Raw genomic sequence first — 26,722 nt, 5'->3', positions numbered from 1 at the left:
ATTGGTGACAAAGCATACAGATATACTCTCCAAACCGGCGAAGGATTGCAACAGCGGTTAATCCTTGATACAATTGCTTCGCAAATAAATTCTAACCTTTGATTCTCTTCTGCCAATACAGTTTGCAAAACCCCCCTCCTTCATACTTACAAACTACTGTTATTATCACCACTCGGAAGCTTGCACCAGTTGTGACTAGTCTCTCTACAGGGGCTTGATCTGATGCCTTGACTAGAGATTTTTTAACCTATAGATCTTCGAACAACCTGTGTAGGCTTCTTAATCAAGTCAACGGACACACCAATGAGTGGTTCAACATCATAAAAAATGCATAAAGCAACAGATTTTTGCAGCAAAAATTGCTTAATCAAGAACCCAAAACTATTACTGGAAGTAGAGCACTTAGCCGCACTTCAACTCGATAAAGGAGGCATCAATCTAGCTTAGCTAACCTTAAATACACATTCAATCACCATCTCAGCATATAATCAACTGAATAATTTTAGATATTTAACTGTCAGGAAGCAAAGAAATTCGTCCACGGTCATCAGAAAAGAAAGTCAAACACCATGGAATTCACCATAACAGTGCAAGAACATTGACGACAAGGATGAGCTTTAATCATTTCCCCATTCTGCAAAATTCGCAACTTTTATTAACAAAACTATTAATAGATTCATGATCTATTAGCACCACAAGATCAAATGAGAATAACCCAGATCATAAAAATCCACAATAACCTCATTTGACAAACCGCATTGTAATTTCAGACTCTGCCATAACAAAGTATCTAAAATACTTTAAAAAAGAAAAACCTGAAAACTCAATGAAGATAACCAGGAATCTTAATCCGAATAAAAAGCATACTCATAACATAAGCAATAACAACAGAGGAAATCCCTGCAGTAGCATAAGAAACCTTAACACTTTTGGCCCGATTTTTATCAAGTGCCAGATCCATCAAAATAATGCCAATACCACCAACAACAAACATGAACCCAGAAGAGAGCCCTTCAATTATATACTGCCCATTAACTCTTCCTGGCATGAAAACCAAAGGCTTGACAGATCCGGTATATGGGTCTTGGGTTGACCCAATACCAGGTGGTTCAACGATGACGTCATAGACGATGCCAGAGACGACCATGAAGTAGGTGAGGAGGACTAAAGAGAAAACTGTCATGGGGGAAGGGAGAGTGAAGGTGGGGAGTTTGAGACGGAGGCGTGGTGGGCGGAGGACGGAGTAAGGAAGAAAATTGAGGAGGAGGAAGAGTGGATCCATTGAGGAGGTGGATGATGGGTCGGAAGCGGCGGAGGCTAGGGTGTGGGAATCGGGTTTGGGTGCCATTTTGATGGAGCTGTTGAATCTTTTGATGGTGTTGGGGGGGTTTTGGAGTCTCAGGGAAGGCGAGTTTAGGAGTTTTTATTTTTCATTGTAAAAGTGTTTTTTTTTTAAAACAGTTATATTAATTTGTTTTTTTTTTTAATATTTTTTATATTAGTATATTAAAATGATTTAAGAAATATAAAAAAATAACTTTGTTTTTTTAAATTTTAACTAAAAACAGATTCAATTGCCTATCAAAACACACCCTAAAAGTGTTTGTTATTTTGGTTGGGGTTATCCTCGTACTGGTTAGAGATTTTTTTGTTATCAGATTGATATCCGGGTTATCCTAGTTTGGGCTGGATTGGAGCGAAGAGCAATTGGACTATAATACAAAAAAAAATATGGACCCCTTGACCGTCATTAGCCCAAAACAATAAAATAAAAAGGGATTAGTTGTTTTTCTTTGAAACAAAGGGGAATGGAAGAACAAGCTCGGATTGTGGTACAGAATATTATTTAAAATAAATTTTTTTATTTAAAAATATATTAAAATAAATTTTTTAAGATTTTTTTTTATTTTAATATTAAAATATTAAGATTATCTAACAAAAACTACAAACTCACAAATATTAATAATAAAATGATGTGATTTTTTTCTTTGTTATATTTATCTCTATTTTAATATTATAAATGATAGAATTAATTTGAATGTTTCCCCGTCCTGTCATTCATTTGAAAGCTGATATAAATACATGACAGTGGAGAGTCTAGGTGGCGCATAATAGATTTATTTACATATTCTAATACACCCCCGTAGTCGAAACTGGAGGTGATCGAATGTTGAGACTATTTCTAAAATCATCAAATAGTTGCAGCGGAAGTCCCTTAGTGAAGATGTCAGCAATCTGATAATGTGAAGGGACGTGGAGAACTCGAACTTGACCACGAGCGACTTTCTCTCTTACAAAATGTATATCCATCTCAATATGCTTAGTGCGTTGATGTTGAACTGGGTTACCGGACAAATATACCGCACTGACATTATCACAATATACTAAAGTGGCTTTCGGAATAGGACAATGTAGCTCCAAGAGTAAGTTTCGAATCCAACAAGATTCAGACACTACATTAGCTACCCCACGATACTCAGCCTCAGCGCTAGACCTGGACAAGGTCGGCTGTCTTTTTGTAGACCAAGAGATTAAGTTGTCCCCAAGATAGACACAATAACCTGAAGTCGACCGTCTGGTGTCTGGACAACCACCCCAGTCGGCGTCGGTGTAGGAAATAAGTTTATGAACTGAAGAGAGATAAAGGTGGAGACCAAATTCGATAGTGCCCTTAATGTAGCGAATGATACGCTTCAAAGCAGACATGTGTTGAGTTCTGGGGTCATGCATAAACAAACAAATTTGCTGAACAGCATAAGAAATATCCGGTCTTGTAAATGTCAGGTACTGTAAGGCGCCAGCAAGACTACGATACTCAGTTGGATCATGATAAGGATTTCCTGAAGAGATACTGAGTTTGGCTTTCGTGTCCACCGGTGTAGGAGATGGGTTAGAAGAAGACATACCGGCCCGCTCAATGATTTCCTCGGCATATTTCTTTTGGGAAAGAAAGAGACCTCCTGAATGTCTGGTAACAGAAATGCCCAAAAAATAACTTAGGGGACCCAAATCTTTCATAGCAAACTCAGAATCAAGCTTAGACATGATGGATTGGCGAAGAGCAGCTGAAGATGCAGTAAGAATAATGTCATCCACGTAAAGAAGAATATATGCCATATCGTTGCCCTGACGATAAATGAATAAAGAATGATCTGAAATACTGTGAGAGAAACCCAATGTAGTCACATAATCCGTAAAACGTTGGTACCAAGCACGAGGGGCTTGCTTAGGCCCATAAAGGGACTTCTTAAGCAAGCAAACATAATCTGGGTGTTCTAAACTTCGGAAGCCAGGAGGTTGATGCATATAAACTGTTTCCTCGAGATTCCCATGCAAAAAAGAATTCTTTACATCCAATTGATGAAGACACCAAGATTTAGATAAAGCAATACTGAGTACCGTTCGAATAGTGGCCGGTTTGACCACCGGACTAAAGGTCTCACCACAATCGATACCCGTTTGCTTACCTGCACCATCACCAACAAGACGGGCTTTATACCGCTCAAAAGAACCATCAGATTTCTTCTTATGCCTGAAAATCCACAAACTTCGAATGATATTAGCATTAACTGGACGGGGTACCAAGTCCCACGTCTTATTTTCAATAAGAGCATCATATTCGTCTTTCATGGCCATTTTCCAATTATGATCATGGAATGCATTACGGGGATTTGTGGGCAATGGAGAAATGGAGTTATCAGATGAGGTATGAAGATTAAGGAATTTGCGGGGCTTAAAAATACCATGTTGGGATCGTGTTGTCATTTGTGGAGAGTGAGGTGGATGGTCAAGTGGAATGGCTTGGGTTGTGTCCATTGGAGGAGGTGGACTGTGTGAATTTGGTTGATCGGTGGGAGAAGGAGATATGGGCCGTGGTAAGGAGTTGGATGGGCTGGGCAGCGTCCGATTAGGGGAAGCGGATTGGTGCGGGGAGAGGTCCCTAACTGGAGAAGTAAGAATTGGGGTGATGAGTGGTGTTTGTTGGGCCTGTAGAGGAGGTGTAGGTTGGGCAGGTGGATCAACGAGTGGGGTGGGATAGACTTGGGCTTCAAATGGATTTGGTTGATTAGGTGAGTGAAAGAGAGGTGTAATTCCTGCATCCAAAAAATCATAAGTAGGAGATTGAGGAGCATGTAATTTAGAAAAGGGGAATGTATGTTCATCAAAAGTCACATGTCGTGAAATAAGTATTTTACGACTCGATAACTCATAACACTTATAACCTCTATGATTAGATGGATACCCTAAAAAAACACATGGTGTTGATCGAGCTTGCAATTTATTTCTAGAGGTAGATGGAAGAAGAGGATAGCATAAACACCCAAAAACTCGAAGGTGAGAGTAGGACGGGTCTTTTTGATAGAGAATTTTTGTGGGTGGTTGGAAAGCAAGCTTTTTGTTGGGGAGTATGTTAAGAAGATAGGTGGTCATTTGAAGTGCATGATGCCAAAAGGAGGATGGGAGAGAGGCATGAGCGAGGAGAGTGCGGATGATATTATTGATGGTACGAATTTTTCTCTCGGCTTTTCCATTTTGAGGAGATGTATGAGGGCAAGAGAATCGAAAGGTCATTCCATTTAATTGACAAAATTTGTGAAATGGTCCATTATCATACTCCCCGCCATTGTCACATTGGAAACATTTGATTTCCCTTTCAAATTGTGCCTTAACATGAGTACGAAATGATAGAAAAATGGAGTGCACTTGAGATTTAGTGGCAATTGGAGAGGTCCATAGAAAATTCGTGAAATCATCAAGAAACAAAACATAATAGCGATGACCACCCGAGCTAAGAGTAGGGGATGACCAAATATCACTATGCACAATATCAAAAGGCAAAGAGGTATATGAGAGAGAGTCATAAAAAGGTAATTTAACTTGCTTCCCAAGAGGACATGAATGACAAACAAAATTATCTTGGAATTCATTGCAAACAATTAAATTGTTTTTTACGAAGAGAGCTTAAAACAGGAGCTCCTGGGTGTCCTAAACGACTATGCCATAATTCAGGAGACAAAACGGTAAAAGTTGATGGTGGTGAGATTCCAATGGGTGGTGTTGTGGTAACTGGATATAGGTCACCTGTGCTGTTACATCTCAGTAAAGGCATCCCTGTTTGAAAATCCTTCACAGAAAAACCGAAAGGATCAAATTCAACAGAAGCATCATTGTCAATGGTAAATTTTCTCACAGAGACAAGATTTTTAATCAATTTTGGGGCATGCAAGACATTATTCAAAGAGAAAGAAGGGTTGGGGTTAGGTAGTAATGCGTTTCCACAACCAATAATTGGAATAGTATGACCACTACCAACAGTAATATTACGATTGTTGCTCATATTGAAATAAGACGTAAGATTACCTCCGTTTGCGGTCATATGAGATGTGGCTCCGGTGTCCATGTACCATTGATTGTCAGGAGGAGTAATTGAGAGTGTATGCATAGCTGCTTGAATGTCGGTTGGAGCATAAGATGATGGGGCCTGCTGTGTAGAGGCTGCCATGTGGGCCTGTTGTGGCTTTGGCCCAAGAAGGCCTGTCTGACGTTGAGAGCTAGGCTGGTGAGACAAGTGGTTTGCTGTTGGGTATGGGCATGGGGGTGTAGCCCAAGGTTGCCACGACCCAGCCCAAGGAGGAAAAGACCATTGCTGCTGCTGTGAGGACATTGGCTGCCAGGGTGTAGTGTACTGTTGCTGGTGCAACTGGCCTCCACGGCCACCACCCCTTCCTCTGCCTTTACTACTACGGGCACCACTGCCACCTCCTCTGCTATTACGGGTGGAGGAGCTTCGGTTGGAAGTGTGATTGGAGCGATGGTGGAATGGATTTCCAGCCGTATGGCCACTGGAATGGGCGACTGGAGAGACAAATAAGGCAGAGTTGGAAGAGGTCTGGGAAGCCTTTTTCATCCTTGCGGTCTCCTCCAAAACCAGCATAGATCGTGATTTGTAAAAGGGAGGAAGAGAATCACCATGACGAATCTGGGAACCAACACTGGCATAGGCATCAGTTAAACCCGAAACAAGTTGAAGAACCAACCTTTCATTTGTTACGGGTGATCCAACATTTGACAGCTGATCCGAGAGGGACTTAAGATGTTGACAGTAGGATGAGGCATCTGTAAAATGCTCCATTTGAACTTTTGAAAATTCTTGTTCTAGATAAAGAGCCCTAGAGTTTTTATTGTCCGAGAAAATGTCCCTCAATCTGTTCCATGCAAGTGCAGCGGTGGAGTCACGTTCAAGGATGGTGTTGAGAAGATCTTCAGAGATAGTGCTGTAAATCCATTGTAGAACAATGGCATCAACCCGGGACCAGAGGTCAGGGTCCGTGTCTTGAAGAGATGTGTCCTGCTTCATCTCTGCTGCTGAGGAAGGAATGATATGATCAAGAACTTGATAAGCCCTAGCATGGATTTTAAATAGCTCCGACCACGTAATGTATTGGCCCTTTTCAATGTCTAAGGTGACTTTGATGAAGGTGTTGATGTTGGATACTGCAAGAGCAGGATGAGAGGGATGAGGTCTGGGAGGTTGTCTAGGAGGAGGAGGAGAAGGGGGGGAGTGTGCTGGGTCGGATGTGTGCTCTGTCATGGTGTTTGTGGGAAAGCTACGGGGGGAGACGGGAGCTCAACTCTTAGCTGGCCAGAAGAAGGGAAAAAAAAAAAATTACAAAGGGGGAAGGAGATAGAAATGACGAAGGCTGGGTCTGTCAGCTTCAGAAATGGAGTGTGCGGGTGGCTGGTCTTGCATGGAAACGGGTCATGGTGAGCTGGCGGCTGGAAAAGAGAGCAGCTGAGAGGGAGAGAAGGAAGGCTGCACTGGTTCGATGTCAAAGAGTGGGGGAACAGCAGAGAGGATGGGGGAAACGGTGAGCAGCTCTTTTGAGCCAAGGGAGAAGGAAGGGAAAGGGAAAGGTGGAAATAGCTGGGTCTGACAAATGAAGGTCACTGGGGAGGCATAAGACTGGGGTGGTGTGTGTAGAGAAGATTTATTTACAGAGAACAAAATTCCTTGGCAGCGGCTTGGTGCGAAGAAGATGGATTTAGGGTTGCTCTGATACCATGATAGAATTAATTTGAATGTTTCCCCGTCCTGTCATTCATTTGAAAGCTGATATAAATACATGATAGTGGAGAGTCTAGGTGGCGCATAATAGATTTATTTACCTATTCTAATAATAAATATTAATAATTATAGCTTAAACATTATAATTTTTTCATAATTAATGTACCAGTGCTCTTTTATATTCGCAGATCTCTCAGCACAAATCACTTTAAGAGTTCCTAGCCCCGTTGACACTCTTAAAAAATCTCAATCGTTATTTTTTAAAAGAATCCTTTAATTTTCATTGGTTTGTTTGGTGAATAAACTTATCACTATTTCGACATTTAAATTTGTATCATTTTTTTTCTGTCCCCTCCTTTGAGTAGATAGGAAAATGAAAATGACATTTATAATTGTTTCAGCACATTAAATGCAATTTCCTCAGATAAATGAATTTTTTTTCTTCTGAAAAGCAACTCCGTTTATTGTCAAGTAATAATTGTTTTCGGCTACTGATTTTTCATGGCATGACTTGAGCTCGTGGGCCTAAAAAGAAACTTTGAACCTTTTAAATATAGGAATAAAAAAATAAGAAATCGGAATTAAAAAAACAAATATTTGAATACTGATCAAGGATACGACATGGATAGATGTTGGCCCTTGTGTGGTTGGTGATGCGATTATGGCTATTATTTATAAGTATTTGGTTAGATATTAATTATATTTTTATTGTAGTGAATCCTACCTGAAATTGAGATTAAAACTCAATTTCTTGAAAAGCAATTTAAATTTATTTTTTTGGAATGATGTGTTCTCCTCTTTTCTTTATCGACAATGCAAATAATTAACCATTATACAAATTAAAAATAAAATAATTTCTATAATATTAAACAGTTTCTTAAAGTTGTTTTTGTGTTTTAAATATATTTATAAAAAATTAATTTTTTTTCAATTTTTTTATATGTTTTTAGATGATTAAGGTAAAATATAAAGCTGTTTTGTAGTATTAAGACATCAATCACTCACCGTCGTCTTGTGTATGGTCGTATTGAATGGAACCACGTGCATTAGAGGTAGTGATGTACTTCAGGTATTTTCAAGACAATGACGTTCACATATGGGGTTAGGGATGAATTCTCCTGAAATAATTATAATAACTAGAGATGAACAAAATTCTTTGCAAACGTTGAAATAAAGGATCTACGGGTCACATTATCTATTATTTTACCATAAAGCCAAAAGATATGGTTTTTTACGGTAACCACATTACTCTTTATTCTCTTATATTTTATTATTATTTATAAGGGTATAATTTTTTAAAATTTTCAATTTGATTCTTAAATTTTCTTTTACATGTTTGATCCTAAATTATAGTCAGGTTTTTTTTTTTTTTTTTTTATGAGGGTTGAATTACAAGATACATGACTGAAATGCAATATACATGGGTGGCGCGTTCGAATTTGTTGGTGAGCTATATTTTTTTTCCTTGTATTTTTTATTTTTATTTTGCTATAAAGTGATTGGTCTTTTGTATTTTTCAAATATTCATTTCAATACTAAACTTCAATTTCATTATTTTGCAGTCCTTATTTGATGAAAGGAGAGAGAAAGACAATCACCAAAATCAGCCCTACAGATAAAAAGGTGTTGTTTCAACGATTCCACCCACTGAGACATTAGATTTTTATTTCAAATGGTTCCATATGACAAGAGTTTAAATTAGGTGTTTTGTTACCTTGAAAATACCTTAAAAAAACATATTTGATCCAAGAAAGAAATTGGGTTCCAGGTTAATTTTTTGTTTTAGGCTGATTTTTTGTTGCTTTTGGGGATCGAGTATAGGTTGAATACGGTTATGAGAATGTTTTTCTAGGTGTTTGGATTGAAAATTGGTTTATAGATGACAAACACCAAGAGCCTTGATTTTTCAGCCACTACAGTGACCAGAATTTGAGTACACCAAATGATGCGTCATCTATTGAGGTAAAGGACACATTGTTTTTTTTTTTTTAGATTGAATTGAGGTGGACGAGCTCCATTATTTTACAAAAAAAAGCTCGCGCAATTGGGCTTGACGTTGCAGGCCCTCGTGCGAGCCCTTTAGTCATGGACTAGACATTAGGGTTGGCCTCATTTTTTTTTTTTGTTATTATTTAAGACTTTATTTATATGTTTTAAAAAATAATTTTTAAATTTATATTTTACTTCTCTGTGATTGTTTTTTACTTATTTATCCTCTTTCAAGTAGAAATTAGTTTTTATTGTATTGGATTTGTTTATTTTTTAAGAGATTTGTATTACTCACTTGTAGTTTTTTTTTAAATATTAATTTTATTATTAGAAATGAAAAATATTTATTTATTATGATATTTTTAATACATGCAACCTCGAATAGCAGTTTTTTCCTTTTATTTTATCTAAAAAATCTTATGTATTTGTGGATTTCTATTTCAATTTGATTTGAATAAAAAAATTCATCAAACACAACCAAATAAATTATTCATATCATGATATTAGATATCTTGATTTACATTTGTCTATCAGTTTTTCTAATTTTCTCCCTTAAGAAAAAAATTATGAACCCAAAATAATTTTGTTGGGGTGTCTTTTTTTCTCCTTTTCTTTTACTGGATTTGACTTTTGTTTTCGTCTATTTTTTTCTCATATTCTAAAATAAATAATTTCATAAAAAATCTAATGAGTTTAACTTTTTTTTTTCCTTTTTTCATTACTGTTTTCAACATCTTAGTATTAGGTTTGTGTTTGATTTTGCGATTGTTTATTTTTGTTATCTTGTAGTTAAATAAAAAATAGTTTTTTTTTTTAAAAAAAATTATAATCCCACTGGAGTTACTACCTCGGTTCACAGGTTTCACGTGCTAGCCCCGACTATCTGATTTATAGGTTTGACGAGTTCACCCATTGACAAGATATGGTTTTTTTCATTGTTGGTTCTTTAATTGTTTTTAATGGTTTATTTTATTTTATTTTATCATTCATTATTGAATTGGTTGAAAAATAAACAACGAACATAATTAAAAAAATAGTTTATAGAAAAATATTAAACCCAGTGAAATTCATGATACGAGTTACTTAAAACCTGAGATTAAGCCAATTTGTAATTGTTTCAATAATGTTTTGAAAAATAAATATAATTTTTTAAAAAAATTAAATTATATTTTTTTCAATCATTAAGATTATATTTAAATTTATAAAATTAATTAATTTAATTCAAACTATTTTGCTAATGATTTAGTTAGAATCTCGAGAAAGCTAGATTTCAATGTTTCAAGGAAAAGAAAAATCAGTGGGATCCACGGTAGAATGCGTGGCCACAGTAATATTTGACCAAAACAATCGTAAAAGAGTCAAGCGTCCGACACGTATGATGTGGCCTTGCAAGTGCATGGTACTCTCGAGACTTATCAAGTCACGTGCTGGAGACGGAGAATGTGACGGATGTTGTCTTCTTCGAATCGTAGAAGAAGAATGTGACGGAGTTTTTCAGAATTGGGGATGAAGCCTTATTTTTCAGAATTTGGTCCTCGAGATCTTAGATTGTGCAAAATTAGTACCTTTTTTTCTTCTATTTTGTTTCAAGTGGTATTAGCTTAAGAAGGACATTGCAGCACGCGAAAATCGGTTGAATTTCGGCTTCCGAATTTGACAATTGAACAACATCGAAAATTAACCTTCAAAGAAATTAATAATAAAATCGGATGAAGGAATTTACTTTGTTCTAAAACTTAAATCTGAAGGACTTTCAATTGACAAAAAGAACTACCTACCTAGATGGGAATTATTCCTAGTATCATGCATTCCAAATTTGACAATTAAATATTGTTATGGGGATGGCTTGCATCAAACTCGAACTCAGAAAAAATTTAATACGAGTACAAAAATTAAGAGTAGATTAAAGTTTTGGGTTGATAATAAGTTATATCACCGGTAGTTTTTCAATTAAAGAAACCGTCGGAAACAAGTCAAAGCAAACTGCCGTGATGGGTGGGATGGCATTATTCCGTGGAGGACCCATCAAGAAACTTTGAGTAGTTTGTTTTGATGCTTTTGGTAGCATTTGTTTTTTTGAATTGTTTCTTTTAAGGAATATATTATTTTTTAAAAATTTATTTTTAACATTAATATATCCAAATAATTTAAAATAATAAAACTATTATTATTATTATTTTTTGAAAAACACGGCCGACGTAGCAAAGCAGGCCCTCAGACGCGATAAACAGGCCCCAAGGAAAAATGGCCATAGAAAGAGAAAAGAAAAGGCAAATCAGGTTTCACGCGGACAGGCAAACACAAGACACTCTTGTTCTCACTACTTTTTCACTGCCTGGTCGGTGTGATTAAGTATGTGAGAGAGAAACAGACAAAAGACCACCTTGATTTCTTGAATCCCTCCCTCCCTCTCTTTCAGCTTCTAATTTCCGCTATCAACGCCCTCTTTGTATCCCACGTGTCACTCTCTCTGTTTTTTATTCGTTTTTTCCGCATTTCATTTTTCTATTAATAATAATATAAAATAAAATTCCAGTTTTTGGCAGTTGTGTTGCATATGCAAGCGTGCTTCTTTTTCGTAGTTATCAAAAACTAGAAACGGGTTGCTTGTTTTTTGAGAGTTTAGAATTAGGGAGGAAGTGGTAGCAGTTTGGACTGAAAACACAGGAAATTGAGTTGCTTAGTGAAAGAAAGATGCTCTATAGCCGTGAAATTTTGAATTTATTAGGAAGGAAAGATGTGAGGAAGATACTCAAGAGGAAAGACAGTGATGCTGGTGAAAGAGGTAAACTTTTTTAAGGAATTTGTTTAGACCCCATCTCTTTATTTTATTTAAATTTCTCAAAGTTTCCTTCTTTGTTTGATTTGCATTGCTTCATGCCACTCAATTTATCAATTTAGCTTATGTTAGTATGAGTCTAGCAAGGCTTATCTAGTTTTTTTTATGTAAATTTTGCTGCAATTGCGGTTTTTGGAGTATGTAGTTGTTTTTTTTTTTTTTTTTTAAATTTTTTTTATATGGGTTGTAGCTCTTTAACTCTGTTAAAATAGTGGCTGATTTTGAAAAACAATTGAAAGATTGTAGAGTTGCCTGCCTAGCTGCTCAAAATCTGGGATTTTGCTCATTATATATTTGCATTTCACTGTTGTCAACTTTAAATGTTAATGATTTTTTTTTCTTTTTTTTTTATTTAAAATCAACTCGTCTGCTCAAGACATGGTTAATTAGTTTATTATTTTGTTCACAAAAGGTGATTGCTTTGCTCATTGGCTAGTAGCTTTCTGTGTAAACCGTGGAGGTTTTTGTTACAGTTGCTTGTCCCCTTAAATGTGATTGATTGATCTTCATTTTCATCTTTGTGCTCATCAATGCAGGAAGAGCTTTGGAAGAATTGCGTTCATCTTTATTTAGCAGATTTCGCTTTTCTGAAAGCGCAAAGAGACAAGAGAAACGATCATGTGGCCCTGTCCTTGCTCTTACATTCAATTTCTTGGTTGCTGTTGGTATTATTTTCATGAACAAATGGGTCCGTATTCTAACATTTGCAAATGTGTATTGCTATATCTAATTGCATCAGCATCTTTTATTGCTAAAAGTAGCAGCTTCTTTGAGTTGATTTGCCTTTGTTTCTTTTCATGGCAGGTGCTTCAAGGAGTTGGCTTCCATTTTCCTATATGTCTTAGTTTTATTCACTATTTACTAAGCTGGGCACTGATGGCCATTTTAAAAGCTTTCTCTGCACTTCCTGGATCTCCTCCGTCCAAATCTACTCGTTTATCTTTTTTCACTCTTGGCTTTGTTATGTCCCTCTCTACTGGCCTAGCTAATGTTAGCCTGAAATACAATAGGTCAAATATGGCATTCCCATTTTCCGCAACTGTGTAGTCCTGTTTAAAGTGTCGTGTTTATTATGTTTCATGTTTTTTTGCAGTGTTGGTTTCTATCAGATGGCTAAGATTGCCGTTACGCCATCGATTGTTTTAGCAGAATTTATATGGTTTAAAAAGAGAGTTTCTTTCTCCAAGGTAAGTTTTTGCTCATATGCGTTTAAACACTTCTGCACAAAAGTAGGCCTTACCATTTGTTATGGTGATGAAACAATCTGAATAAGAAGGCATTGATCTTTCTCTTGTTCATTTTCAACTGATTGACATGGGGGAGAAAGATCATTCATGTGGGAAATGCTTTATAATTTTGAAAGTGGCACAGAAAGTATCAATATGGACTCGTAAATGGATAGCATTTGGAGTTCCACTTTATTCGGAGAAATGGTTTATCAATGAACATTTTTTTCGTGAAAATTTCTTGGGCTTTAGAAGTGGACTTGCTCATAAATGCTTGTCTTGTATCATTATTACCTTCGTGAGACTAAAATCTGCTTTGATAGTTAGGATTTGATCAGTGAAGGCTGAAGGTCATGTTTGCTCATGTTAGAATCTTCCAATTAATCCTTGCATCTTGAGGCATGGAACCTCTAGCAACATATTTGGACATGTGGAACCTATACTTTCCATCCATTAAATGAGTACCATTACTTCTAGTTTACCTGTTGAAGGACTAACTTGCACCTTCAAGGAGGAATATAATTGGAAGTGTAAATTTCTTTGTTTAAAGTCATCCATCATCTTTAAAATGTACTTTCAAAATCATGCATTGAACGAGTACCCATAAATGGCTTTGTAAGTTGATTCTGGAAGTTTTCTTGTACATGGCATTTCTATTAGGTGGGAATTAATGAGTGTAGAGTGACTAATTTCTGCAAATAACTTAAGTTGACACTATCCCCTGGGTTCTTCTATGAAATCTTTCAGGTGCTTGCACTTACAGTTGTCTCGATTGGTGTTGCTGTGGCTACAGTAACTGATTTGCAATTCAGCCTCTTTGGTGCTTGTGTAGCATTGGCATGGATAATTCCTAGTGCAGTCAATAAGATTCTCTGGTCCACTTTGCAACAGCGGGAGAGCTGGACAGCCTTGGCGTATGTAGCAGACTTTTTTTAAAGTTTTTCCTTGTAACTCCCCTCATTTTCATTCCTTACCACCCAATAGCATTTCCATCTTACATGACTTGTGAATCAATTAACAGGTTAATGTGGAAGACTACACCAATTACATTGTTTTTCCTTGCTACTTTGATTCCTTTCTTCGACCCCCCTGGTGTCTTCTCTTATGATTGGAATTTCAGAAACACAGCACTGATTCTCTTGTCTGCTGTTCTTGGCTTCTTGCTTCAGTGGTCTGGTGCTTTGGCGCTTGGGTAAGTGGGCTCTCCTCATTCTTTTTACTGTCACAGGCCTCAGCCTGTTCTGTTCATGGTTGCCAATGCAGTATTTTCAACCTGAGTTGTGGCACATTAATTATGATTTATAGTTGTAGGATATTGGGTTTCAATTGCTTGGGTGAGAATTCCCCATTTTAATGATTTTGCACTTTATTTGTTGAAGGAAAGAAACTCAACATTTTTATAGAACTGGCATCTAGTGATTTATCCTGTACTGTCCTTTGTCCACAATTTGAGAACAGAAGTTGCAACCTTGGTATAATTGGGGAATTCTCAAAAAATTGCTGAAATTTTTTCTTCATCTAGGAGGTTTATTGCAATTGAACTTGCTGTTAATATCTACCATTTTTTTTCCCCAGGCTACTCATTTTATTGCCTTTTTGCAAACACAAACATATCTGTTTGGTTTCTTACTGACATTATTTCCATTGCTGTGGTCACTTTTTACCATTTTTCATAATGAATGACAGATGTAGCCTGACTTGGTTTTAATTCTCAAAAAAACATGACTTGGTTTTGTGCATTTTCTGATTACTGTTTAGACTAGACTTTGGTGAATTTTCTATAGCAGGCAAGAATAATAATAAAAACTTGAACGTAATTAGATATGAAAAACTATAATAATTGCACTGTTACTACAAAATCAAAGAATAAGGATGTTTCTTACTTTAATCTGTCCAAAATGTTCTCAAAATGCTTTGCTAATTGGTATAACATTATTTCTGAGGCTTAGACATCAAATATGTTGATAACTGTAACTCTACTGATACATCAGGCCTAATAACTCATATTAAGTTCTTTCATGAGCAGGGATTCCATATTTTCTTGTGATGAAAGGCAGATAAAATAAGGAGTATCATGTTTTGGTGGATACATGAAGGAAAAAAAATGGGATGGGGAAAACCCGGGGAGGGGGGTGGGGGATGTGGAGGAGAAAAGGTGTAGAAGATTCTAGAAAAACCCTGGAGGAAGCTGTGACTCCAATTTAAGAGAATGCTTTGCAGTTTCCAGTTTCTGACATTTGAGATAAAGATATTGCTGAAAGGGCCAAGAGGGTGATGCTAGAAAATGTTCTTGTTGGGTTATTTGATGCCATAAATACTGAGAATGGACAAAATGGAATCTGTATTGAAGATTTTAGAAATTGCAGTTAAACAAGGAATGCAAAATGAGATTAGCTCTTGAATGTTCTCAGAGCCTATTGTCGGCCTCGAGACCTGTGCAAGTGTAAAGCATAATCTGTTCGTGGTTGTGCAATCATGGGCTTGAATGTGAACCAGACTTGCCCATGATGCTCTAAAGGTGGGTAAGTGATGAGGATAAGTTTTTCATATAAGATGGCAATTTTGATTTGGGAAGTACAATTATCTATTGATTACCAGGAACGGTTCTTGTTGCAAGGAATGGTTTGTGCCATTAAAGCTGTTAAGTATACCTTGAGGTGAAATTTAAAAATAAAATAAAATTGAGAGGGTTTGCTTTATGTAGCAAGTTTTGGTTGGTCAGGAAGCAGTCTCTTGATAAAAACAAAATGACCATAGCTGAGATGAGAATGTTAGGACATGCGTTGAAATACAATAAATGACTGCATAATTAATGAATACATGCATGAGAAGGTAGAGTGATGCCTATTGTAGGTAAACGAAAGGAAGGGTATATAAAATTCTTTGGCCACTTACAATTTAGACCAATGGATAATCAAGTGATCAAGTGTTATTGCATTCAGATGATAGGAGTGAAGGAGGGAAGAGGTAAACCAAAAACAATATGACATGAAACTTGGTCCATGACATAATTGCATACAGGAAAAGGATCCATGTAGCCAGTTCTAAACCTCTTGCTAGTTTGTAAAAGGGTGCTGGACCATTTGGTTAAGCTGTGTTCTAAATCTACTCTTGAGTTGTGAGGCTTGGCGTCTGAACTTATGCCCCATTGTTACAGTGAGAGCATATAACAAAATTTTTTTAGCAGACCCTTAATTGTGTTGGCTCGTTCATTATGATTACACAGTTGGGTTGGGAGGTCATTGATCTTGGAATGGTATTAGAAGCTTGACATCATTGTTGGTAGTTGCAGAGTGCTTAATGTGTTTTGTGTTTGTTAAAATGCAAGAGTTAACGAGGGCAAAATTTTATCACTTTGACATTAGAATCTTTTTCTTAAATCTTCTTGAAGAGACAAGTACGATGTGATCATATAGATGTGAAACTGATAAGCATAGGGGCAACATTGATTTAATTGGAAGAAAAGGTGAGGTGAATTTCAAAACAGACATTCTATGAAATCTGCACTAATATACTAAGCTAACAAAATTTCAAATCCACCCCTTTGCAGTGTTGGATAATTCATAATAAAAAAATATAAAGCTTGTTACATCTGTGGAATTCTTGGACCAGCTGCTTCTATTAGTAGGATTTACAGGCTAAAATTATGTTTTTACTCTCATTGACCTTGGATTTCAAAGAGCCGTCGTCTCCAAAACCAGTTTATGACTACTGAATTCTGACCAGAAATCTACTGCTTGACTATAACCAGGGAAACAAGATATCCCTTCACTGTGTGTTGTCTTTTTATGCTGAGAGCAAATATTTTTTCAGTTCTGCTTGGATTTGTATTGATTAACTTACATTTTATAGATTCTATAGCCAAGGGTTTGTTAGTTATGAGGTTACAAACAGGAGGTAAATTGTTACAAGAGCAATTTTAAAATAACTGGTACCTGCTTAAAAATTCAGTGCAAGGTTGATATTGAACTGAATTCAATCAAGAGAATAGTGAACAATGTAAAGGGTCCTAACTGTAAGATGCAAGTAAATGAGAGAGTAATGTTATAAGTCCAATTGTTTTAGGAGGAGAGAAAAACAAGACGACTTTTCCTTTAAAACAATCTTAATGATTGTTCCTCAAAACCGCCCTATACAATGCCACCTCTCCAGTTTTCAACCTATATGCTGCCTGCCTAAAGAACAATCAGGCTGCTGATTGCTATATGTTCATATTGTTGTGTGCTCTGTCTTGCTGTATCCTTGTATGTATAAGATGTCACCATGCAAACTAACTTGAAGAATGGAAGTCCGCAGCTGTCTTTAAACTAATATTATTTTACTTGCTAAATCTTAAAGAGGAAGTTATGATAAATAAACTGGACATATCTACCTGTTGGATTTCGAGTTGGATGTTTGGTTCTCATTCATTTCATCTCATTTAATTTTCAGGGCGACATCTGCTATATCACATGTTGTTCTTGGTCAATTCAAAACATGTGTTGTGCTTCTTGGAAACTTCTGCATCTTTGGCTCCAATCCAGGAATGACCAGTATATCTGGTGCATTTATGGCTATTGCTGGCATGTCTGGTTACACATACCTCAATATACACAATCCAAAGCCACAAACAGGAAAATCGTCTCCCACGAAATCTTCCACACAATCCAGATTGAGTAAAGAAAATGGAGATGGCTATGGTGGAGAATCTGTGTAACTCATCTCGGTGAAGATGGCTTATTGGCTAACACGCAACGACAGGTTTTTTTTTCTTTCACTTAGGTGTTGCTTCATCTACAATTTGTTTCAAATCATGGAGCTCTCCGTTTAAATTTCTAGAGTAGTCAGCTGACCATAAATTTGAAGTGACCCATCCGAAGGGCTTTGTGTGCCTATGCTGCTGGTGCTTTGCTGCTCTTAAGAATGGACCAACATTGTATATATAGGCAAGCTGGTTGGTTAATTACACAAATATCTTGATTTGATTATTGTAGTTTGTTTTTGTTTCTTTGTATCTGCACCAGCCGTTTACTGGTTCTTATTTCCGTGATAGCCTTTCTTGCATAAAGTCAAAACCCTTCACAGAGGAAGGTATTTCTTTTCATGCATCAACCTTACATCTTCATGTGAAGACGGGACCCTAACTGATGCTATTGAATGTGGGTTTTCTAGCTAAGGTTGACCAACCTGAACGTTTTGGGTCTTGCATTTTCTCATTTACGAGTTTCCTTTGACTTGATTTCTGCATGCTGGGCTTGACAGCATACCAATTGATGTACAGTTGAAGGCAACTCAGTTCCTAGAAAGATGAAAGATTTATAAATATGTCGATCAAACATGACATTCAAGTATGAAAATTGAAATCCCTTTTAGACATTGTTTCTCCTTACTAGACATGCATGATCTTTCTTCATGGATGATTTCTTAATAGACGGAAAAACTAGACAGTGGAATAGACGGAAAAACTAGGCAATGAAGAAACAATTGAAATCTTTTTTTTTGTTTTTATCATGTGACGATAACCAAATACTATTTATAGGTTATACATTTTTCAGTCTAAAAGGATTTTTGCTTCTATTTTTCAATTATACTAGATGATTAATTTGTGTTACTGTATTTTTTTTTTTAATTCTTTTATATTTGAACACTCAATTTTATTAATTGGATATTTTTATAGTGACTAATATTATATGCAGAAATGTTTTCACATTAGAAGTTTTTTTTTAAGAATGATGCTTAAATTAAAAAAAATAAAATTGAACAACCAATTTTGCTAAATGGATGTATTCTATAATGACTGATTTGTTTTATAAAAGAACTATTTTGACAATAAAAGCATTTTTTTTTAATAATAGTACTTATATTTAAAAAATTAACACCCAATTTCGTTAATTGGATATGTTTTATAATGACTAATTTATATTATAAAATATATTTTTTTGCATTAAAATTCTTGCTTAAGAAAAATAATTATGAAATTAATTTGATTTTTAATAAAATATTAATATTAATTTATCTAACTTTGACACTATCAACTCCAAGAAAAACCTCACAAATCCTTATATAGCCCCCTTCCCGACTAGGTTTTTAGGGGTACAAATCTCATTAATCCTCCCGTAATTGCTTTCAGCCAAATTACGTCTCGAACACGTTTTTAATCATGTTTTTTTCAAAATTAAAAAAAAATTAAAATCAATTTTTTGTTTAAAAATATTTTAAACTACAACAGGTGCTGTTTTTTTTTTTTTTTTTTTTTTTGGAATTCCATTAGAAAAATGGATCAAGTCCAAGATTACGAATGGCACAAAGCCATAGAGGACAGGGGCCAGAAGGCATCTTGGTAGGCCAATCCAGCCCAGAGAAAAAAGCAGTGGCCACTGGCCAGGCAAAATGGAAGAACTGAATTGTGTAGAAACAAAAATGTTGAGCAGAAAGATTGAAAATTCATATTGTAACAAATGTTCTTCAAATTAAAACTTAATAAAAACAATGAATTCATATTGTCATTGGATCTGATGTCAGGGAAGAATATTTCCTGAATATTCTATATAAATCAAACTCTAACGGAAAACAACTGGAAGTTTACATAGTCGTGGACTTCAGGATCTAAAAAATTAATCGAGGTGCACGCAAGTTGACCCGAACACCTACGTTAATCTAAAAAAAAATACATGAATATTTCCAAATGCATAGCAGAGTGGCGTTAACTTCAACCTCTCAGCTTCTGTATCTAGCAGTATTGCTGCCTGTTGAGGTCCAAAACAAACACCAACTCCGGTCTGATCAGGACAAGGTAAAGGAAAGCTCACAAGGCAGTAGAAACAATGTTCTTCGTTAGCTGAGGCATGGATGCAAGGGATTAGAAACAGCAGAGCACGTCGAATGTGCTACCAATATTTTTCGAGCTTCACGCATCTAGAATGGTCTCCCACTAGAGAAAATCTCTCAATCTCATAAATAGCAGCGGGAATTAATTACCATATTGCAAGGCAGCAGATTCATCACTAAGAAGAGTGCTGATTTAAATATGGAAAACACTGTATGGAAGAGAAGACAGCACCAATTTAGCCACCCTGTAATCTTAGCAGAAACGAGCATTTTAGTATATTTTATAATTCATAATGTAATAATAATAATAATCAAATAAATCCGTGGGCACAACCTCTGATACAACATTCTTCACAAGTTGCGAATACTAAATAAGGATTTGTTTAAAAAATAAAAATTTAGTAGCGGTACGAAAGGTGCATTGCAAGTTGAGCATTTCTATGAGAATCAAATCCTTTTGTCATATGGATGCAAGTGATCTTATACAACGTTGACTTAGTGAGCTGTTTCTCGTCCACTTTCCTTACAATTCCCAACTCATATAATTGTTCTTTCATTATCACGAATTAATTAAAAGAAACTAAGAGGTAGAGGAATTATTGTAGCAATATTTATAGTATCTCTATATTCATTTTTTACTAAATTGATTTAAATTGCAAAATTATAATTTTACCTTTCTCAACAAAAACAATTGGCCTGGGCAATAGGGGTAATATGATTTTTTGATGTTTTTTTGCATGGTAAAATGACTAATTTATCTTTTTTTTTAAAAAAAAAATACTAAATTTACATCAGTCAAATTTTTTTTTAATATTACACTTTAAAAGTTTAATTATAAAAATAGATTTTAAAAATCAAACAAAAAAAAAAAAAACAATAATACCCCATTTATATTAAAGCATATTATAAAGTAATCATTACCGCACAATTAATTTATTGTCTCTCTTTATCCTAATCTTCTCTCCTCTCTCGTGCTCTTTGTATTAAACACAAATCTATAGTTTAAGACAAAAACAAATATATTGAATACTAGTAGGACTAAATTTTTATTTGCTTTTCCAATTCCACGCCTCCTTTCTAAAGAATCTATACATGTCACTTTTCTCTTGATGCTCTTTGGATATTTGGTCTCGTTTTTGTTTTTCTATTTGTTTGCATTTTATGTAAAGAGGAATGCATATGTGCCCTTCTTCTACAAGTGAAGGGACCTCACAACACAATTTCATGATATGCATTTCCACTTAGTTTCAAAGAATTTATATGGATCGAAATAATTTGTTTTTTTAGCAAATCAAATGGGATGAGTGTCACTTTGAAAGGTTCAAATGGCCGAGTTATTAAGGAGAACTTGTTAGTTTACTAGTAACTGCTGAATGGATCCTAATTTCAAAATAATTTTTTAAATAAGGTTATAAATATGGTGCACATGGTAGTTTAAGATAGAGAAAAGATGAGAAATAATGATTGTTCTCTTCTTTCTTTTTCTTCTACTATCTACTTTTTTTTCCAAGTATTTCAGGGTATTTTTGTTATTTTTAGATTTGATAACATTTTAGTTATTATTTCAAATAGAATGACAGTTTTATAAATAAATAATTTTTTTTCTAGCACCAACTTCTAAGGATGTGAAGTGTTACTTGTCTTTAAATTTCAGATTGCAATATATGATATTTGAAAACTTGATTGTAAAGTAAAAAAAAATCAAATCACATGAATGTTCAAAATAATTTACCCTTAGATTAAATGAAAATCCATATATAATCCACATGCACATTGAGCAAACCCTTAACCTTGAAGTCAAACCATGTCTTATAAAATACCAAACTTAGCCGAAGCAATAAATTTAATTCACATAAGAAAGTGACTAAATTTGAGATTGTATGTCAAAGATATTGAACTTCCACTTTGACCCTAAAATCTTTTTTTTTTTACTATTAACAAAGACATCCATGCATTTAAAACTCCTGCACATCAAGAGCAAGAGCAGGCTACAGAAATCAATAGTTAGGATTTTCGGTTATCCAAGTCTAGTCCTGGCATTAGGCAAAGAAATGTCATCTGCAACAATGGGAGGAAAGTCCCCATCAGCAAGCTTTGTAATTTGAATCCTTGATTGTGAACAAAACTGCCGCTGCATCATATTCAACAAATGTAGGATGCGGTGGGTGAGCTTCCCTGAGTGCCATGGCGTTCCATTTTTAGCAGAAAAAAAAAAAAAAAAAAAAAAAACAGGAGCCACCAGGCTCCTTCCATCCACAATTTTGTTGAAAAAAAACCCTAAAATCTTGTAGGGTTGGTTCATGTCAATTTTATACGCCCTGATACAGAGAGTTTGGTCCCTTGGGCCCCGATACATGCCCTGCCCTGGCTAATAATAAAGGAGCCTTGCCTTGCCATTTGAAAATAGAAACGTTGGGGATGGCAGAAATTGACGCAATCTCCAGCTATGTCTTCTGTCTAGTAGGCGTTGAAACTCTTCGCCACGTGTGTTGCTAATAAATTACTCATCCTTCAAGCGCTGACCTGAACAGCAGTTATTATTACTTAAACCATTACAGAGTTTCATTCGTTGGATCTAACGAAAACCCATCCAACGGCTGTAAATTCCACCTGCTATCCCAAGTTGAAATCTGAATAGTTGGTCAACAGTTTTACTTTTTATTTTCTCCCTTCTTTTTTCTTTTAAAAAACAAGTCAAACAAAAACCTCTATAATTAAGCTTCCCCCGACACCCTCCACCACTAAAATATCCTCTCTTTACCTTATTAACCCGTTTGCTTGCTTGGTGTCCATGGACTTGTCTTTGTCTCTTTACCTTATTACGCCGTTTGCTTGCTTGATTAAGGCGTGAATTATAATTTAGTCTTTGTAGTTTAAAAAGTCAACAAGTTGGTTCTCCAATTCACGAAAAATCACATCCAATCCATATATTTTCATACATGTTAAAAAAGATTTATTTGACGAAGACGACGACGACAACAACCTTGCGAAACTCACATGGATATGTGGACAAAACGCAAGTTTTGTAGAGGGATCAGTGCAATGCTTCTTCACACGTTGAGAGAGGAAATTAAATAACAAGTTTATATTTAAAAGCTCCATTAGCACACACGAGAGAGATTTAATAATACTCACGCTATAATTACCGAATATTTATAATATACGAGGGTGATAAATAAAAAAAATGGGAGAGATAAAATTAAAAAAAAAATAATGTTGTTTGCTTATATATTAATTAAAGAAATTGTTTGGTTAATAATTAAGTTGATGGTGAGAGCTCATGAAGGATTAGCTTATGATTTCTTAAATTGGAAGAACTCACTTGTTTTTTTTTTTTATATAAATTTTTTTTTTCAATTAATATAGTCTATTGTTATATTATTTTGTGATTCTGAAATATGTTGTTAGATCCAACAACTGAAGACAAAGTGCTGGGATTGTAACATGAGTAAGTTCACAAAGAGAAAGCAAATGTTCACAGGAAACTTCTCAACCGATAGGCTGATATCCGGACAAGAAAGTATCAAATTCCTTGTTGCAAGGTAAAGGAACGTCTTTGACTAGAACATAAATTATCATATAGTACATCTTTTTCCAAGCATTATTAGCAGTAGCTCTTTGACTTTTAATACAAACTTTCATGCTTTAGTCCCTTTTTTTTTTTTAAGTTGTACAATTGAAAGATTTTTGTTTTTAAAGTATTTTTAATTTTAAAATGTATGAAAATAATATAATTTATTAAAAAAATTAATTCAATCTTAGCACATAAGAAAATGATCTAAGAAAATAAAAAAATTAATTTAATATTTAAAAAATTTTTAAAAACATAATTAGATTGCAACGCAGAACGAGTTTTTAATTATCGAATAAGTTTTTTTCAAATACAAAAAGTATTTTTTCTAATTTTCTCTATAACTCACGGGTTTTGCTTTTCTAATAATATTAATTATAATATGACAAATAAATATGAGGAAAACTTTTTATTCATTTTTTATTTGGAATTTCACAATTTGAGTATAAGAAAAAAATACATTATAGCTGAGTCAACTACAAGAATTTGACAATGTCAAAATAAAGAAAACAAATCATTATTTTGATGAACAAGAAAAAAAATAACCTCGGTTAAATTAATTGGCAATTTTCTTTTTTAAAAAAATACAAGTTTATAAATTAAATTAAGTCACACTTTGGATGAATAGAAGGGAAAAAAAACTACTATAATTTACAATCCAAACAAACTAAAAAGTAAAAAACAGCCATGAAACTTTCATTGCAATTAGTGAACATTATAATTAAAAGAATATAAATAATTTAATATAAATTGATTTCAACGATGTTCTAGCAATCACCTTGTTAAAACCGATAATTAAAAGTCCAAACTAGCCAGGAGACCCTAGAATTTCTCATTTGTAAATTGTGGTCAACATAAATTAGATGAATTAATAAGCACTACTCCATCTGCTTGCCTTCAAAGATGTTCTAGCGATCACCAAAACTCAAACCTTTGTCAACCTAATTTTAAAAATAAATAAAATATTATTCTCTCTTGATCAGTTTTCTAGTGTTTGGACTGAAGTTTAAATAAATTTATTTTTTTTAATATATTTTAAATTAAAAAATACTTTAAAAAAATAATAAATCTGTGTTATCTCATGTGCATGTATAGTCTGTCACCCACTATGACCATTGACTATCCCCCAATCTAGGAAAAATCAAAAGCTACCTCCACCACCGTGACAACCACCATCAAACTACTTGATTTCCCCCTAAACTTTCTTTTCTTTTTATGACACCACTAGGTCCCACCACTTGCCACTTTCGTTTCAGACTTTTCTTACAAGTCCCCCCCTCTCTCTCATGCAAAAAGTCCAACCATTCTCCACCCTTAGATTGACATTTCCACGTTGAGTCTGTTGACTTTGCACCCCTTCATTTCTTTTATAAACATCTTCTCATCTCCCATCTCCTCCTCTAAAAAACCACACCATCCCCTCATCTTCTTCCTGTCTCTTCACCTTCAAGTGTTGGGTTTTCTTCTTCTTCGTCTCTCATCATGGCTGTGGATCTAGTTAGGTATTCAAAGATGAAAGATCAGATGGCTATACAAGAAGCTGCATCAGCTGGGCTCGAGAGCATGGAGCACTTGATCTTTGCACTCTCTAACCAAACTCGACCAAGCCACCAACTTGACTGCGGAGAAATCACAAACTTCACCGTTGCTAAGTTCAAGCAAGTCATCTCCATGTTGAACCGGACCGGTCATGCCCGTTTTCGCCGTGGACCAACTTCTTCTCCTTCTTCCTACCCGGTTCCCGTCCGACCTGTCCCTCAAGAACCTCAAAAACTGAACCTTGATTTTGTTAACAGTAAGAGCCCCCCTAAAGCTGAGTCGAAAAATGACCTGTCTTTGGGTAGTCAGTATTCAAAGGATAGCCTTAGCTCTGGCACCACTACCTCATCCTTCGTGTCTTCTGTTACAGCTGATGGGAGTGTCTCTAATGGGAAACAAGGTGGCTCTTCTCTTTTCGGAACTCAAGCTCGATCTACCGGAAAACCACCTCTCTCATCGACCCACCGCAAGAAATGCCACGATCATGCCCTCTCCGCCAGAAAGATCTCCTCCGGTGGCAGCTGTCATTGCTCCAAAAGAAGGTAGCAATTATAAACCCAAGAAATAATTGATAATTACTAACCGGAAGGACATAATAAATTTTTTTTCTTTTTTTTTCAAACAAAGCACAGAATATTATTAGGAATTTTTGATAGATTGAATCTAAAAATTTTCTGATTTCATTTTGTTTTTGTGATTTTAGGAAATCAAGGGTTAAGAGGACAATAAGGGTACCAGCCGTGAGTTCCAAGCTTGCCGATATACCAGCAGATGAGTACTCATGGAGAAAATATGGTCAGAAGCCAATCAAGGGCTCACCATACCCAAGGTATTATTTTATTTTATGCCTCAATCATCCACCGTTAATCATGTTTATTTTTTTTTTGACCCAGTCTATGATTGTGAAATAATAATAATTTACGCTTTCTTCTTGTGTAGAGGGTATTACAAGTGTAGTAGTGTGAGGGGATGTCCCGCAAGGAAGCATGTGGAGCGTGCCGTAGATGACTCGGCCATGCTTATTGTGACTTACGAGGGGGAGCACCGTCACTCACATACTCCGTTGCCGGAAGACGTCACGGCTAGTGCTGCAGTGCGACACGTGTTTCACTCAACATGAGAAAAGCTGAGAAGGCAATGATGGACACGTGGTGAATGACGATCCGTCTTAGACGGTAGCGAAAGGGCCCGGACTCTCTGGCCGTGACGGTGTCTTTGAGAAGAGTCAGAGAAGGGAAAGAAGGTCTGATAGATTGTAAAAAAAAAATTGAAAGAAGAAATGATGGGCCACATGCAAGTGGCTTGGGGATTTCAAATCTTGTGTAAAAAAACAAAAAAGATTAATGTAGAATAGAAATTGAAAGGAACTATTATGAAAATTCGTCGGTATCATTAATTAATTTATGTTCTCTTTTAAAGATATGGGATTGGATTCTTGGATGGCAATGTTTGGAGAGAAGGAGAAGAGGTCAAAAAAGACGTGGGTGGGATTTAGAATATTTTGCAAGTGTCATTTAGTCAGAGGAAGGTCAAAGGAACTTACAGGCATGGGGGCCATGACAGCTATGGAGGTGCTGCTGGTCGACGACACCCATCACATATGCTCCTTGTTTTCTTATGAAGAAAGAGGATACAATTATTCTTCGTTCATTGGATGCCCAAGCTTTCTTGGGTTTTGAATACTG

General features: G+C 35.5%; 4 protein-coding genes across 5 annotated transcripts; 2 read left to right on the top strand and 2 right to left on the bottom strand.

Moving 5' to 3' along the window:
- Positions 1–632: 632 nt before the first annotated feature.
- LOC118033581 (uncharacterized) lies at positions 633–1,450 on the bottom strand. Its single transcript, XM_035038588.2, has one exon. The coding sequence runs from the start codon at positions 1,346–1,348 to the stop codon at positions 824–826; it is 525 nt and encodes a 174-aa protein (XP_034894479.1). The 5' UTR covers positions 1,349–1,450; the 3' UTR covers positions 633–823.
- Positions 1,451–5,771: 4,321 nt separating this feature from the next.
- Positions 5,772–6,592, bottom strand: LOC140955670 (uncharacterized). The gene is made up of 2 exons (XM_073409665.1): positions 5,930–6,592; positions 5,772–5,843 (listed from the first exon to the last, which is right to left on the bottom strand). Exons 1-2 carry the CDS (start codon positions 6,590–6,592, stop codon positions 5,772–5,774), a joined length of 735 nt encoding a protein of 244 aa, XP_073265766.1.
- A 4,670-nt stretch (positions 6,593–11,262) lies between these two features.
- On the top strand, positions 11,263–18,113 carry LOC118033579 (nucleotide-sugar uncharacterized transporter 1). Of its 2 annotated transcripts, XR_004684883.2 has the most exons (8): positions 11,263–11,840; positions 12,431–12,582; positions 12,699–12,904; positions 12,988–13,081; positions 13,868–14,034; positions 14,142–14,312; positions 15,147–15,638; positions 17,552–17,690. XR_004684883.2 is itself a non-coding variant. In XM_035038586.2 (7 exons), the coding sequence occupies exons 1-7, from the start codon at positions 11,750–11,752 to the stop codon at positions 17,814–17,816; spliced, it is 1,146 nt and encodes a 381-aa protein (XP_034894477.1). In that variant the 5' UTR covers positions 11,267–11,749; the 3' UTR covers positions 17,817–18,113. The 2 variants fall into 2 exon arrangements, 1 of the variants encoding a protein (XP_034894477.1); XM_035038586.2 differs by lacking the exon at positions 15,147–15,638 and having other exon boundaries at positions 11,267–11,840; positions 17,552–18,113.
- Positions 18,114–24,894: 6,781 nt separating this feature from the next.
- LOC118033637 (probable WRKY transcription factor 11) lies at positions 24,895–26,457 on the top strand. Its single transcript, XM_035038693.2, has 3 exons — positions 24,895–25,579; positions 25,741–25,866; positions 25,977–26,457. The coding sequence occupies exons 1-3, from the start codon at positions 24,981–24,983 to the stop codon at positions 26,155–26,157; spliced, it is 906 nt and encodes a 301-aa protein (XP_034894584.1). The 5' UTR covers positions 24,895–24,980; the 3' UTR covers positions 26,158–26,457.
- Positions 26,458–26,722: the final 265 nt, after the last annotated feature.

Source organism: Populus alba, chromosome 6 (assembly GCF_005239225.2).
Source record: "Populus alba chromosome 6, ASM523922v2, whole genome shotgun sequence".
Classification (NCBI taxonomy): Eukaryota; Viridiplantae; Streptophyta; class Magnoliopsida; order Malpighiales; family Salicaceae; genus Populus; species Populus alba.
Note: the sequence above shows the minus strand (reverse complement) of the source record. Positions and strands in the feature narration are given on the sequence as shown.